General features: G+C 62.5%; 2 protein-coding genes across 2 annotated transcripts; one reads left to right on the top strand and one right to left on the bottom strand.

Moving 5' to 3' along the window:
- The first annotated feature begins 2,235 nt into the window (after positions 1–2,235).
- LOC137442152 (sushi, nidogen and EGF-like domain-containing protein 1) lies at positions 2,236–10,510 on the top strand. Its single transcript, XM_068140489.1, has 7 exons — positions 2,236–2,328; positions 8,007–8,110; positions 8,417–8,544; positions 9,028–9,315; positions 9,654–9,791; positions 10,000–10,226; positions 10,415–10,510. Coding segments are annotated over exons 2-7 (876 nt in total). The 5' UTR covers positions 2,236–2,328; positions 8,007–8,016; the 3' UTR covers positions 10,416–10,510.
- Positions 10,511–12,327: 1,817 nt separating this feature from the next.
- CD79A (CD79a molecule) lies at positions 12,328–14,781 on the bottom strand (the record flags this gene model as incomplete). The annotated part of the gene is given in 6 exon segments (XM_068140532.1): positions 12,328–12,558; positions 12,560–12,601; positions 13,230–13,292; positions 13,788–13,906; positions 14,262–14,523; positions 14,576–14,781. Coding segments are annotated over 6 exon segments (905 nt in total), but the record flags the coding sequence as incomplete, so codon positions are not given.
- Positions 14,782–15,298: the final 517 nt, after the last annotated feature.

The raw sequence follows: 15,298 nt of genomic DNA, 5'->3' as shown, positions 1-15,298 counted from the left end.
AAGGACCCAAAGGGGGGAGAAAAGGACCCAAAAGGGGGAGGAAAGGACCCAAAAGGGGGAGGAAAGGACCCAAGGGGGGGGGGGGGAGGAAAGGACCCAAGGGGGGGGGGGGGAGGAAAGGACCCAAGGGGGGGAGGGAGATCCAAAAAGGGAGGAAAGAACCCAAGTAGGGTCGGATAAGATCCAAAATAGGAGGAAAGGATCCAAAAAAGGGGAGGAATAGGTCCAAAATGAACGGAAGGGAGCCAAAAAGGGGTGGAAAAGACATAAAAAGGAGAGGAAAGGACAAAAAAAAAAGTGGTGGAAAGGATAAATAAAGGAGTGGAAAGGCCTCAAAAAGGGAGGAAAGGACTCCAAAAGGGGAGGAATAGGTCCCAAAAGGGTAGGAAATAACCCAAAAAGTGAAGGAAAAGATTGAAAAGAGGAAGAAATGACCCAAAAAGGGGATCAAAGGACCTAAAAAGGGGAGGACAGGACTAAAAAATGGATGGAAAGGATCCAAAATGGGTGGAAAGCACTCAAAAAGGGGAGGAAGGGACCCAAAAGGGGAGGAAAGGACCCAAAAGGGGAGGAAAGGACCCAAGTAGGGAGAAAAGGACCCAAAAAGGAGAGGAAAAGATACAAAATGGGGAGGAAAAGATCCAAACGGGAGGAAAGGAGCATAAAGGGGAGGAATTGGTCCCAAAAGAAGGGGGGAGGCATTCCAGAAACAGAATGAAAGGACCAAAATGGGTAGGAAAGGACTCAATAAGGGGAGGAAAGGACCCCAAAAGGGAGGAAAGGACCCAAAAAGGGAGGGATAGGTCCAAAAAGGGTTGAAGGGGACCCAAAAAGGGGATTATTGCCCTAAAAAGGGGGAGGATAGGACTCAAAAATGGGTGGAACAGATCCAAAATGGGTGGAAAGCACTCAAAAAGGGAAGAGATCCGAAAAGGGGAGGAAAGGAGCCAAGAAGTGGAGGAATACCCCCAAAAAGGGTGGAGAGGACCCAAAAGGGGGATGAAATGACCTAAAAAGGGGAGGGAAGGACTCAAAAAAATGGGTGGAAAGGACTCAAAAAGGGGAGGAAGGGACCCAAAAATGAAGGAAAGGACCCAAAACGGGGAGAAAGGACCGAAAAGGGGAGGAAAGGACCCAAAAGGAGAGGAAAGGACCCAAGTAGGGAGGAAAGGACCCAAGATAGGGGAGGAAAAGATTCAAAATGAGGAGGAAAATATGCAAAGGGGAGGAAAGGAACACAAAGGGGAGGAACTGGTCCAAAAGGAGGGGGAAGTGTCCCAAAAACGTGATGAAAGGACCAAAATGGGGAGAAAAGGACTCAAACAGGGAGGAAAGGACATAAAGTAGAGGGAGGGGGGTGAGATCCAAAAAGGGAGGGAAGAACCCAAGTAGGGGAGGACAAGATCCAAAATAGGAGGAAAGGATCCTAAAAGGGGAGGAATAGGTCGAAAAAGAGTGGAAGGGAGCCAAAAAGTGGTGGAAAAGACATAAAAAGGAGAGGAAAGGACAAAAAAATGTGGTGGAAAGGATAAAAAAAAGGAGTGGAAAGGACTCAGAAAGGGAGGAAAGGACTCAAAATGGGGTGGGAAGGATCCAAAAAGGGGAGGAAGGGACCCAAAAGGGGAGGAAGGGATCCAAAAGGGGAGGAAGGGATCCAAAAGGGGAGGAAGGGACTCAAAAGGGGAGGAAGGGACTCAAAAAGGGGAGGAAAAGATCCAAAACCTTCAGGAAAGGACACAAAAAGTCGAGCAATAGGTTCAAAATAGGGTGGAGGGACCCCAAAAAGACAATGAAATGGCCTAAAAAGGGGGGGAGGCAGGACCCAAAAGGGTAGGAAATGACCCAAAAAGTGAAGGAAAAGATTGAAAAGAGGAAAAAAAAAATGATCCAAAAAGGGGAGGAAGGGACTCAAAAAGGGAGGAAAGGACTCAAACGGGGAGGAAAGGACCCAAAAGGGGAGGAATAGGTCCAAAAAGGTTTGAAGGGGACGCAAAAAGGGGATCAAAGGACCTAAAAAAGGGAGGATAGGACTCAAAAACGGGTGGAAAGGATCAAAAAATGGGTAGAAAGGACTCAAAAAGGGAAGAGATCCGAAAAGGGGAGGAAAGGAGCCAAGAAGAGGAGGAATAGGCCCAGAAAGGTGTGGAGAGGACCCAAAACTGGGATGAAATGACCTAAAAAGGGGAGGGAAGGACTCAAAAAGGGGAAGAAAGGACTCAAAATGGGGTGGGAAGAGCCCCGAAAGGGGAGGAAAAGAGCCAAAAGGGGAGGAAAGGACCCAAAATCGGCAGAAGTGACCCCAAAGGAGGCAGCAACGTCCCAAAAGAGGTAGAAATGAACCCAAAACTCTTTCCCTCCGCCTTCCCTCTCCCCGCGGCGCTCGGCAGGCCCGGGCGTGGTCTTGATTGCGTCATCGTTGTCGTCATTGATGACGTCACCACAGCACGAGCCGCAGGCGCTTCATGTTAACTGTTCCTGGCCCAAACCTGCATTTTGGCCCCAAAGTGCAGCAACAAAGGGGGGAGGGCGGGGGAAGGGCAACTGGGAGCGACTGGGAGGGGAGCTGGGGGGACTGGAAGAGTCTGGGAGGCACTGGGAGGGGAGCTGGGGGGACTGGAAGAGACTGGGAGGCACTGGGAGGGGAGCTGGGGGGACTGGAAGGGACTGGGAGGCACTGGGAGGGGAGCTGGGGGGACTGGAAGAGACTGGGAGGCACTGGGAGGGGAGCTGGGGGGACTGGAAGAGACTGGGAGGCACTGGGAGGGGATCTGGGGGGACTGGAAGAGTCTGAGAGGCACTGGGAGGGGAGCTGGGGGGACTGGAAGAGACTGGGAGGCACTGGGAGGGGAGCTGGGGGGACTGGAAGAGTCTGGGAGGCACTGGGAGGGGAGCTGGGGGGACTGGAAGAGACTGGGAGGCACTGGGAGTGGAGCTGGGGGGACTGGAAGAGACTGGGAGGCACTGGGAGGGGAGCTGGGGGGACTGGAAGAGACTGGGAGGCACTGGGAGGGGATTAGGGGAAAACTGGGAGAGGGTCTGGGAGCTCCTGGGAAGGGGGCTGGGGGCACCGGGAGCTACGGGGAGCCTCTGGGACGGAACTGGGATAAACGTGCTGACTGGACAGGACTTGGGGGGGGCACTGGGAGGTACTGGGAGGGGACATCCTGGAGCCCGGGGGGCATCCGGGTGCCCCCTCCCGCCCCCTCTACCCCCCGGGGGCTCTGTGTCCGGTAACGGCCGGGAGGGGGGGAGGGAGGGCAGGAACTGCCCCGGGCGGGGAGGAGCTGGCGGCCGCCCAGGAAGGAGCAGCGGAGTCCCAATCGCTGACCGCTGCCTGCCCAGTGCCTCCCACTGCTCCCCAGTGCCCCCCAGCAGCTGACAGTTCCCCCCCAGTGCTCCCCAGGAGCTGCCAGTGCTCCCCAGTGCCTCCCAGTGCTCCTGAGTAGCTGCCACTGTCCCCCAGTGCCTCCCAGTGTTCCCCAGGAGCTGCCAGTGCTCCCCAGTGCCTCCCAGTGCTCCCCAGTAGCTGCCAGTGCCCCCCAGTGCCTCCTAGTACCCCTCAGTAGCTCCCAGTGCCTCCCAGTATGTTCCATTTCCCTCCCAGTGCCCCGACCCCCAGGGTTCCCAGTCCATCCCAGTACCCCCCCCAGTGCCAACCCACAGCATCCCCAGTCCCTCCCAGTGCCTCCCAGTTCCCCCCCAGTGGGCCGAGACGGAACTGCCTGCGGCTCTGGGTGGCGCTGGTGGGGGGAGGGGTCACTCTCCTCCTGTCCTCCCCCCCCTTTGTCATTGTACCCAGCGCCCCCCCCCCTCCCCCCCCTGATCTTAAATGTGGCCCCAGGGTGGCTGCAGAGAGAGGAACAGCTGTGAGGTACTGGGAGCACTGGGATGGACTAGGGTGAAGAGGGATACTGAGATGGACTGGGGACATACTGGGACATGGAGATGTGGGGACATGGGGGAGATGGTTGGAGGTGGAAGAGGAAGGTTGGAGGTGGCAGGGGAAGGTTGGAGGTGGCAGGGGAAGGTTGGGGAAGGTTGGAGGTGGAAGGGGAAGGTTGGAGAAGGTTGGAGGTGGAAAGGGAAGGTTGGAGGTGGAAGGGGAAGGTTGGGGAAGGTTGGAGGTGGAAGGGGAAGGTTGGAGGTGGAAGGGGAAGGTTGGAGGTGGAAGGGGAAGGTTGGGGAAGGTTGAAGGTAGAAAGGGAAGGTTGGAGAAGGTTGGAGGTGGAAGGGGAAGGTTGGAGGTGGAAGGGGAAGGTTGGAGGTGGAAGGGGAAGGTTAGAGAAGGTTGGAGGTGGAAAGGAAAGGTTGGAGAAGGTTGGAGGTGGAAGGGGAAGGTTGGAGAAGGTTGGAGGTGGAAGGGGAAGGTTGGAGAAGGTTGGAGGTGGAAGGGGAAGGTTGGAGGTGGAAGGGGAAGGTTGGAGAAGGTTGGAGGTGGAAGGGGAAGGTTGGAGAAGGTTGGAGGTGGAAGGGGAAGGTTGGAGAAGGTTGGAGGTGGAAGGGGAAGGTTGGAGAAGGTTGGAGGTGGAAGGGGAAGGTTGGAGAAGGTTGGAGGTGGAAGGGGAAGGTTGGAGAAGGTTGGAGGTGGAAAGGAAAGGTTGGAGAAGGTTGGAGGTGGAAGGGGAAGGTTGGAGAAGGTTGGAGGTGGAAGGGGAAGGTTGGAGGTGGAAGGGGAAGGTTGGAGGTGGAAGGGGAAGGTTGGAGAAGGTTGGAGGTGGAAGGGGAAGGTTGGAGAAGGTTGGAGGTGGAAGGAGAAGGTTGGAGGTGGAAGGGGAAGGTTGGAGGTGGAAGGGGAAGGTTGGAGGTGGAAGGGGAAGGTTGGGGAAGGTTGGAGGTGGAAGGGGAAGGTTGGAGGTGGAAGGGGAAGGTTGGAGAAGGTTGGAGGTGGAAGGGGAAGGTTGGAGGTGGAAGGGGAATGTTGGGGAAGGTTGGAGGTGGAAGGGGAAGGTTGGAGGTGGAAGGGGAAGGTTGGGGAAGGTTGGAGGTGGAAGGGGAAGGTTGGAGGTGGAAGGGGAAGGTTGGAGGTGGAAGGGGAAGGTTAGAGAAGGTTGGAGGTGGAAGGGGAAGGTTGGAGAAGGTTGGAGGTGGAAAGGGAAGGTTGGAGAAAGTTGGAGGTGGAAAGGGAAGGTTGGAGAAGGTTGGAGGTGGAAAGGGAAGGTTGGAGGTGGAAAGGGAAGGTTGGAGAAGGTTGGAGGTGGAAAGGGAAGGTTGGAGGTGGAAAGGGAAGGTTGGAGGTGGAAGGGGAAGGTTGGAGAAGGTTGGAGGTGGAAAGGGAAGGTTGGAGGTGGAAGGGGAAGGTTGGGGAAGGTTGGAGGTGGAAGGGGAAGGTTGGAGGTGGAAGGGGAAGGTTAGAGAAGGTTGGAGGTGGAAGGGGAAGGTTGGGGAAGGTTGGAGGTAGAAAGGGAAGGTTGGAGGTGGAAGGGGAAGGTTGGGGAAGGTTGGAGGTGGAAGGGGAAGGTTGGAGGTGGAAGGGGAATGTTGGGGAAGGTTGGAGGTGGAAGGGGAAGGTTGGAGGTGGAAGGGGAAGGTTGGGGAAGGTTGGAGGTGGAAGGGGAAGGTTGGAGGTGGAAGGGGAAGGTTGGAGGTGGAAGGGGAAGGTTAGAGAAGGTTGGAGGTGGAAGGGGAAGGTTGGAGAAGGTTGGAGGTGGAAAGGGAAGGTTGGAGAAGGTTGGAGGTGGAAGGGGAAGGTTGGAGAAGGTTGGAGGTGGAAGGGGAAGGTTGGAGAAGGTTGGAGGTGGAAGGGGAAGGTTGGAGAAGGTTGGAGGTGGAAGGGGAAGGTTGGAGAAGGTTGGAGGTGGAAGGGGAAGGTTGGAGGTGTAAGGGGAAGGTTGGGGAAGGTTGGAGGTGGAAGGGGAAGGTTGGAGGTGGAAGGGGAAGGTTGGGGAAGGTTGGAGGTGGAAGGGGAAGGTTGGAGGTGGAAGGGGAAGGTTGGAGGTGGAAGGGGAAGGTTGGAGGTGGAAGGGGAAGGTTGGGGAAGGTTGGAGGTGGAAGGGGAAGGTTGGAGGTGGAAGGGGAAGGTTGGAGGTGGAAGGGGAAGGTTGGAGAAGGTTGGAGGTGGAAAGGGAAGGTTGGAGGTGGAAGGGGAAGGTTGGGGAAGGTTGGAGGTGGAAGGGGAAGGTTGGAGGTGGAAGGGGAAGGTTGGAGGTGGAAGGGGAAGGTTAGAGAAGGTTGGAGGTGGAAGGGGAAGGTTGGAGAAGGTTGGAGGTGGAAAGGGAAGGTTGGAGAAGGTTGGAGGTGGAAGGGGAAGGTTGGAGAAGGTTGGAGGTGGAAGGGGAAGGTTGGAGAAGGTTGGAGGTGGAAGGGGAAGGTTGGAGGTGGAAGGGGAAGGTTGGAGAAGGTTGGAGGTGGAAGGGGAAGGTTGGAGAAGGTTGGAGGTGGAAAGGGAAGGTTGGAGAAGGTTGGAGGTGGAAGGGGAAGGTTGGAGAAGGTTGGAGGTGGAAGGGGAAGGTTGGAGAAGGTTGGAGGTGGAAGGGGAAGGTTGGAGAAGGTTGGAGGTGGAAGGGGAAGGTTGGAGGTGTAAGGGGAAGGTTGGGGAAGGTTGGAGGTGGAAGGGGAAGGTTGGAGGTGGAAGGGGAAGGTTGGGGAAGGTTGGAGGTGGAAGGGGAAGGTTGGAGGTGGAAGGGGAAGGTTGGGGAAGGTTGGAGGTGGAAGGGGAAGGTTGGAGGTGGAAGGGGAAGGTTGGAGAAGGTTGGAGGTGGAAAGGGAAGGTTGGAGGTGGAAGGGGAAGGTTGGGGAAGGTTGGAGGTGGAAGGGGAAGGTTGGAGGTGGAAGGGGAAGGTTGGAGGTGGAAGGGGAAGTTTGGAGGTGGAAGGGGAAGGTTAGAGAAGGTTGGAGGTGGAAGGGGAAGGTTGGAGAAGGTTGGAGGTGGAAAGGGAAGGTTGGAGAAGGTTGGAGGTGGAAGGGGAAGGTTGGAGAAGGTTGGAGGTGGAAGGGGAAGGTTGGAGAAGGTTGGAGGTGGAAGGGGAAGGTTGGAGGTGGAAGGGGAAGGTTGGAGAAGGTTGGAGGTGGAAGGGGAAGGTTGGAGGTGGAAGGGGAAGGTTGGAGGTGGAAGGGGAAGGTTGGAGAAGGTTGGAGGTGGAAGGGGAAGGTTGGAGGTGGAAGGGGAAGGTTGGAGAAGGTTGGAGGTGGAAGGGGAAGGTTGGAGGTGGAAGGGGAAGGTTGGAGGTGGAAGGGGAAGGTTGGAGAAGGTTGGAGGTGGAAGGGGAAGGTTGGGGAAGGTTGGAGGTGGAAGGGGAAGGTTGGAGAAGGTTGGAGATGGAAGGGGAAGGTTGGAGAAGGTTGGAGGTGGAAGGGGAATGTTGGAGGTGTAAGGGGAAGGTTGGGGAAGGTTGGAGGTGGAAGGGGAAGGTTGGGGAAGGTTGGAGGTGGAAGGGGAAGGTTGGAGGTGGAAGGGGAAGTTTGGAGGTGGAAGGGGAAGGTTAGAGAAGGTTGGAGGTGGAAGGGGAAGGTTGGAGAAGGTTGGAGGTGGAAAGGGAAGGTTGGAGAAGGTTGGAGGTGGAAGGGGAAGGTTGGAGAAGGTTGGAGGTGGAAGGGGAAGGTTGGAGAAGGTTGGAGGTGGAAGGGGAAGGTTGGGGAAGGTTGGAGGTGGAAGGGGAAGGTTGGGGAAGGTTGGAGGTGGAAGGGGAAGGTTGGAGGTGGAAGGGGAAGGTTGGAGGTGGAAGGGGAAGGTTGGAGGTGGAAAGGGAAGGTTGGAGGTGGAAGGGGAAGGTTGGGGAAGGTTGGAGGTGGAAGGGGAAGGTTGGAGGTGGAAGGGGAAGGTTGGAGGTGGAAGGGGAAGTTTGGAGGTGGAAGGGGAAGGTTGGAGAAGGTTGGAGGTGGAAGGGGAAGGTTGGAGGTGGAAGGGGAAGGTTGGAGGTGGAAGGGGAAGGTTGGAGAAGGTTGGAGGTGGAAGGGGAAGCTTGGGGAAGGTTGGAGGTGGAAGGGGAAGGTTGGAGAAGGTTGGAGATGGAAGGGGAAGGCTGGAGTTGAAGCAGAAGCTGAGGTCCCACTAGGCCCTCTCCCTCCAGCCCTGCGGAGATGAAGCTGCACCAAGTCCTCCTCCTTCTTCTCCTGGGACATGAAGCTGAGCTGAGAGCCCTGGGGCCAGAGGAGACCCCCCAGGACAACCTGGGTGAGCGGGGAGGGGCTGCAGGGTACAAGGGGGGTCCCAGTCCCACCCTGGCAGGTCCCAGCCCCCTCCTGGGAGGTCCCAGCCCCACCCTGGCAGGTCCCAGTCCCATCCTGGGAGGTCTCAGTCCCATCCTGGCAGGTCCCAAGCCCATCCTGGGAGGTTCCAAGCCCATCCTGGGAGGTCCTAGTTCCTGGGAGGTCCTAGTTCCGTCCTGGGAGGTCCTAGTTCCTGGGAGGTCCTACTTCCGTCCTGGCAGGTCCCAGCCCCACACCAGTCCCCCCCCCAGTGCCATGCTGGTCTTCCCAGGGCTGCTGTACCCCTTCGGGCCGGGGGTCGGGGATGAGGTCACTCCGACCGAGGACGATGGAATGAGCCCGGAGCAGCTCCTCCAGGGCAGATTCTCCTTCTACGGCAGACCTCAGACCTCCCTCTACGTACGGCCGGGGGGGAGGGAACCATGGGAGGCCACCACGGGGTCACTGTGGGAGGGAAGGGGACGGGACAGGGAGGGATAGGAGGGGACAGGGAGGGGACAGGGAGGGATAGGAGAGGACAGGGAGGGGACCGGGAGGGGACAGGGAGGGGACCGGGAGGGGACAGGGAGGGGACAGGGAGGGATAGGAGAGGACAGGGAGGGGACCGGGAGGGGACAGGGAGGGGACCGGGAGGGATAGGAGAGGACAGGGAGGGGACCGGGAGGGATAGGAGAGGACAGGGAGGGGACCGGGAGGGATAGGAGGGGACAGGGAGGGGACCGGGAGGGATAGGAGAGGACAGGGAGGGGACCGGGAGGGGACACCTCCTTCACCGGATGGCTGCGGACACCGGGGCGGGGGGGGACCCATGGAGGGTGCTGAGTATCCCCCGGGCTGGGTACCCCCCCGGGCCGGTGCCCAGCCTGGCAGCGTCCCCTGCAGGTGAACAACAACGGAGTGGTCTCCTTCGGGCGGGGGGTGCCGGAGTACACCCCCAAACCCTTCCCCCTGGCCGAGCCCATTCCCTTCGTCGCCCCCTACTGGGCGGACGTGGACCTGCGCCTCGGGGGGAAGGTCTTCTACCGGCAGAGCAGGGAGCGCTCCCTGCTGGCCAGGCTGCGCCAGGACCTGGCCGCCGCAGCGCCCCCCCAGGGTCCTGCCCCCAGCCCCACCTGGGCCTTCCTGGCCACCTGGCACCAGGTCGCCTTCTTCGGAGCTGCCTCCAACAAGGTGGGGACAGGGCGGGGGGAAGGGGGGGACAGAATGGGGGGGGAGAGGGGAACAGGGAGGGAGAGGGAGAGGGAGGGAGGGATAGGAAGGGACAGGGAGAGGACAGGGGGGGCCAAGAGGGGAAAGAGGAGGATAGGGTGCAGGACAGGAGGGGACGGGGGGGGGACACATACACACAACCTCCAGTGGGGGTCAAGAGCCACAAGGGGGAGCCCTTGAGGTGACCACAGCTGGGGGGGGGAGGGGCTGGGAGGGCAGGGGGCGAAGGGGGGATGGTGACCCCTGGGGGACATTCCCTGGGGTCACCTCCCCCTCCCCTCTCTCCCCCCCTCCCCCAGACCAACACCTTCCAGGCGGTGCTGGCCTCGGACGAGGTCAGCTCCTATGTGATGCTCAACTACGGAAGCCTGCAGTGGACAACAGGCATCGCCGACGGGGGGAACGCCCACAGCGGCTTGGGGGGGCTGCCCGCGCAGGTGCGGGGAGGGGGAGCGGGATGGGGAAGGGGGGGGTGGGGTGGGGTGGTGGAGCTCGGGGTGGGATTGGGAGGACCTCGGGGTGGCATTCGGGGGGGCTTGGGTGGGAGCCGGGGTGGGCTGAAGGGAATCTGGGACAGAGCGGAAAGCTTCAGCGGCCGTGAGCCCAGCTCCTGTCCCCCCCCGGCCCCCTCCTGGCCCCCCCCAGGCCGGGTTCAACAGCGGAGATGACCTCCACTACTACAACCTCCCCGGCTCCCGCACCCCGGAGGTGCTCTCCATCGCCCGCCGCAGCAACGTGGCAGTCCCCGGCCGCTGGATCTTCCGGGTGGATGAGTTCACAGCCACGGAGCCGCCTCCCACCCCCGCCCCCGGCACCGCCGTGCCCCCAGCGCCCCCCCAGGCCACCACCCAGAAGGCCTACATCTGCAACTGGTGAGCCCGAGGGGGGCGGGGGGCTGGGGGTGAGGAGAGGGCGGCAGGAGGTTGAGGACCTCTTGGGTTGGCTTGAGGACAGCCAAGAGGTTGAGTTGGGGTCTCCTGGAGACTCTGGGACCCCGTTGGGGGACCCCCAGGGGTTTGTGGCTTCTGGACTCTAACGTGTCCCTGTCCTCCCCCTGCAGAGGCCACCCTGGAGGGGACATCACCTTGGGGACAGCAATAAAGAGTTCTGTAGCAGCTGAGTGTCACCTGCGTGGAGGCACCACCCCACAAACCCTCTGCCACCAAGTGCCAGCCAGTTGAGCTCCAGTTTCACCCAGTTAGGATCCAGTGCCACCCAGTGCCACCCAGTCAAGATCCAGTGCCACCCAGTTAGGATCTAGTGCCACCCAGTGCCACGCAGTCGATCACCAGTGTCACCCAGTGCCAACCAGGCAGGGTTCAGTGCCATCCAGTCGAGCTCCAGTGCCACCCAATTAGGATCCAGTGCCACCAAGTGCCACCCAGTCGAGCTCCAGTACCACCCACTGGCAACCAGTTGAGCTCCAGTGCCACGCAGTCAAGCTCCAGTGTCACCCAGTGCCACCCAGTTTGGATCCAGTGCCACCCAGTGCCACCCAGTCGAGCTAGAGTGCCACTAAGTGCCACCCAGTTGAGCTCCATTTCACCCAGTTAGGATCCAGTGCCACCCAGTCAAGCACCAGTGCTATCCAGTGCCACCCAGTTAGGATCCAGTGCCAACCAATTAGGATCCAGTGGCACACAGTCGAGCTCCAGTGCCACCCAGGTAGGATCCACTGCACCCAGTGCCACCCACTCAAGCTCCAGGGCCACCCAGTGCCACCCAGTCGAGCTCCAGTGCCACCCAGTCGAGCTCCAGTGCCACCCAGTGCCACCCAGTTGAGCTCCAGTTTCACCCAGTTAGGATCCAGTGCCACCCAGTGCCACCCAGTCAAGATCCAGTGCCACCCAGTGCCAACCAGGCAGGGTTCAGTGCCATCCAGTCGAGCTCCAGTGCCACCCAATTAGGATCCAGTGCCACCCAGTGCCAACTACTCAAGCTCCAGTGCCACCCAGTGCCACCCAGTGAGGGTCCAGTGCCACCCAGTGCCCTCCAGTCAGGATTCAGTTCCCCCAAGCCCTCCCCAGGGCCCACCGGGACCCCCTCTCTGCTCCCCACTTTCCCCTCCCCCTCCCTCCTCCTCCCCCCCCCAGCAAAACTTCCTCCTCGCGCCGCAGCCTGCTCTGCCCCGCGATTGGTCAGCGGCTCCCGGGAGCCCGCTGCTTATTGGCTGTTGGGGGCAGAAGGAAGGGGGAGGGGCATGGGCGGCTCTGTGCAGGGGGTGGGAGGAGCCGTGAGGGGAAAAGGCGGGAAAAGGGAGCTGGGGGTAGAGGGAGGGGGGGAGTGAGAACGGGGCTGGGAGGGACTGGGAGAGACTGGGAGGGACTGGGAGGGGATTGGGGGAGACTGGGAGGGACTGGGAGGGACTGGGAGGGGCTGGGAGGGGACTGGGAGGGACTGGGGGAGACTGGGAGAGACTGGGAGGGGACTGGGAGGCACTGGGAGGGGACTGGGAGGGGCTGGGAGGCACTGGGAGGGACTGGGGGCGACTGGGCGGGGCCGGTCGGTGTTACGTCCGTTGCGCAGCGCCGCCGCCCTTTCCCTGGCCCTTACGCCGTTGGCGCAGCACTGCCGCGCAGCTGCCGGCCCTGCGCCGTTTGCGCAGCTCCCGGGCGCCCCCTCCCGGCCCTCCCCGCTGTGGGTCTGGGGTCCGCAGTATAGTCTCCAGATGCTGCTGTTGGCCCCCAGATGCTGCAGCAGGTCCCCAGGGGTCGCACCCCCATCCCCCCACCCCCAGGGGGTCCCCAAGAGCCCCCCCCCCCAGCTCCCCACTCCAGGATCCCCTTCCCGCATTCCCCTCCCCCCCCCAGCTCCCTAATCCAGGGGGTCCCCCACAAAGACCCCCCCCAAGGATCCACCCCCCAGGTCCCCGGTCCAGGTCCCCCCCCAGCACCTCCCCCCTCCCCCCTCCCCCCAGGTCCCCACCCGGGAGTCGTCCCCTGCCCCCCCCCCGGCCGCACTGCAGCCCCCAGAGACCCTTCCCCAAAAGCTTTATTGGGGGCTGGGGGGCAGCAGCCAGCCCCCCCCCCGGGAAGTACTGAGGGGTGCAGGGGGGTGGGGGTGGGGTGCTGAGGACCCCCCCCCCCGACTCCCACCTCCCTTTCTCAGGGCTTCTCCAGCTGGGTCTGGGGGCGCTGGGGGGGGGCCTGCGGGGGGCCCTGGGAGGGTCCCCACGTCCTGGTAGGTGGCCTGGAGCCCCCCCCCCCGAGATGTCCTCATACATGGAGCAGGTGTCCAGGGTGAGGCCCTGGGGGGCACAGGGGGGGTCAGGGGAGGGACCCCAGACCCATATAAGGGACCCCTGACCTCTAGTGGGTCGGGGGGGTCCAAGGTGTGTGTGTGTGGGGGGGGGGGCTGGGGTTCATAGTGGTGGCTGGAGGGGGGCTGGGGGGTCAGAGGGGGTCCTGAGTTGGGGCCCCCTGCAGGGTGGGGGTGGTCAGAGGTAGGTCCAGGGGCACCCCCTGGAGTGAGGACCTGGGGGGAGGGGGCTGAAGGGGTCAGGAGGGGCTGGGGGGTCCATGGGTGGGGCTGTGGAGGTCTGGGGGTGTCCATGGGGAGATGGGGGATGGGGGTCGGGGTAGTCGGGGGGGGTCAGGGTGGGTCCATGGGAGTCTGGGGGGTCAGGGGTGGTCTATGGGGGCCAGGGGGCGTGTATGGGGGTCAGAGGGGTTGCATGGAGGGAGGCTGGGGGGGTCCTTGGGCGGGGCCCTGAGGGTCTGTGGGCTGGACTAGGGGGGTCAGAGGGGGTCTATGGGGGGAGGCTGGGGTGGTCTGGGGGGACCCAAGTGGGTTTGGGGGTCCAAGGGGATCAGAGGGGGTCATGGGGGGTCTGTGGGGGTCAGGGGGCATGCAAGGGGGAGGGGTTTAGGCCCCACCTCGTAGAGGTTCTCCTCCTCACTGGGACCCTTCTGGGGCTGCAGCTGCTGCCTGGCCCTGCGCTGCTGGGGCAGGGGCAGGGGGTGGGGCTCCAGAACCCCCCCCAAGAACCCCCTTTGGACCTCCTCAAGACCCTCTCAGTCCTCCCCAACCCCCTGTCAGACCCCCTCAGCTCCCACCCACACCTCCTCAACCCCCACTCAGATGCCCCAATTCCCTCTCAGACCTCCCCAGCCCTCCCCAACCCTCCCCAGCCCCTCCCAGCCCCCCCCCACTCCCCCTCAGACCTCCCCAGCCCTCCCCTAGACCCCCCCAGCCCCTCCCAGACCCCCCCACTCCCCCTCAGACCTCCCCAGCCCTCCCCTAGACCCTCCCCAGCCCCTCCCAGACCCCCTTGACTCCCCCTCAGACCTCCCCAACCCCTCTCAAATCTCCCCAACCCCCCCTTTAGATGCCCCCAACCCCCCTCAGACCGCCCCCAGCCCCCGTCACACCTCCTCAGCCTCTCCTCAGATGGCCTCAGCCCCCCCCGGCTGTCCCCCGCGCCCCCCCCTCACCCTGAGCAGCAGCAGCAGCCCCGGCCCCGCGGCGCTGAGCAGCAGCAGCGCCCCCTGCGCCCGCAGCACCTGGTCCTTGGTCCGCTCCCGCAGGTTGAGGAGGGGCACGGCCCGGGGGGCTGGGGAGGGGGAGGGGGAGCGTGAGGAGGGGGAGGGAGAGGAAGGGGAGGAGGGGGAGAAGAAAGGGAGATGGAAAAGAGGGAGAGGGAGGAGGAAGGAGGAGAAGAGAAGGAGAGGATGAGGAGGGGGAGGAAGATGAGGAGGAGGAGAGAAAGAGAAGGAGATAAGGAGGAGGAGAAGGAGGGAGGGGAGGAGGAGGAGGGGAGGGAGGGGAAAGAGGGGAAGGAGAGAGAAGGAGATGAGGAGGAGGAGGAGAGAGAAGAAGGAGGGAAGGGGAAGAGGTGGAGGGAGGGCAAGGGGGATGGGAAGGGTGAGACCCCCCCCGGCCCCTCCCCCCCCAGCTCCCCTACTCACTGTGGACCCTGACGAAGGTGCCGCAGGACCTGCCCAGGGCCCCCCCGGCCTCCACGCGGCAGAAGTAGAGTCCGGAGTGGTCGTGGCTGAGGCTGAGGAGGGTGAGGGTCCCGCGGCCTTCCTCCCCCCCCCAGCCTCCAGCCGGCGCCGTCCGAAGCCTCCAGGGGCAGCAGGGGGCGGCCGCAGCCCTGCCCGGCGCGGCACAGCCGGTACCAGCTGACGTTGGCACCGCCGCCCTCCCCGGCCCGGTACAGGCACTCCAGGGTCAGCTCCTGCCCCACGGCGCCCCCCAGCGAGGTGGGGCCGGGGGAGACCTGCAGGAAGCCGCTGCCGCAAGGGGGCGCCGCGGAAGGAGCCCAGGCGACGCCCGGCGCCGCGCTGGGACGGCCATCAGGGGGCGCTGCGGAGCTGCCGTTGGCTCCCGGGGGGGAGGTCTCGGCCAGCACCGTCAGAGCACCCGGGGCCAGGCGGGAGGGGAGGGGAGGGGAGGAGGAGGAGGAGGGGGGAGGGCACAGGGAGCCTGGGGGGGGTCAAAGGTCAAGAGTGGTCAGCAGGCGCTGCTCAGAGCCCCCCCCCCCCCCTCTGCCACCTAGAACTGCCCAGACCCCCCCCACCAGGAGCCCCCCTGGCATTCAGCCCCCTCACAGCCCGCTCACTCCATTGGCTACCTCCTTTGGGGGCTCCCAGCGGACCCCCCCTCCCCTCCTTCCCCTCTTGGCAGCTTCCTGGGGGTTGTCACAGCTCCCTGAGCCCACCTGGGGCCCCCCTCCGGGCCTCCTCCCCACCCCCCCACCCCGTTTCAGTTCCTCCTTCCTAGGCTGTTGACAGGAAGTGGAGGTGGCTCCAGGCTGGGGCTGGGGGATTCCCAGCTGGCCTTTGGGGGGTTTTGGGGAGACTCTCCCCCCAATCCCTGGCTACCTTTTTGCCCCCCCCCCAATGCCCTCAGTCAGGTTAGGCTCTTTTGGTGGTCTTGGGGGGGTCTCAGGAGGGTTTTGGGGGTTCCAGGAGGGTATCAAAGTATCTTGGGGGTGACCTGT

This window comes from Melanerpes formicivorus, unplaced genomic scaffold, assembly GCF_026170545.1.
Source record: "Melanerpes formicivorus ecotype bairdi unplaced genomic scaffold, bMelFor1.0.p_v2 SCAF_7, whole genome shotgun sequence".
Lineage (NCBI taxonomy): Eukaryota > Metazoa > Chordata > Aves > Piciformes > Picidae > Melanerpes > Melanerpes formicivorus.
The sequence above is the reverse complement of the archived record's forward strand: the minus strand, read 5'-3'. Positions and strand labels throughout refer to the sequence as shown.

Bases quoted from the DNA above. Each gene is read 5' to 3' on its own strand.
- LOC137442152 (XM_068140489.1), top strand. From the start codon at position 8,017: ATGAAGCTGCACCAAGTCCTCCTCCTTCTTCTCCTGGGACATGAAGCT. The intron at 8,111-8,416 runs GTGAGCGGGGAG...TGGTCTTCCCAG, and splicing joins GACCCCCCAGGACAACCTGG to GGCTGCTGTACCCCTTCGGG. The intron at 9,792-9,999 runs GTGCGGGGAGGG...GGCCCCCCCCAG, and splicing joins TGGGGGGGCTGCCCGCGCAG to GCCGGGTTCAACAGCGGAGA.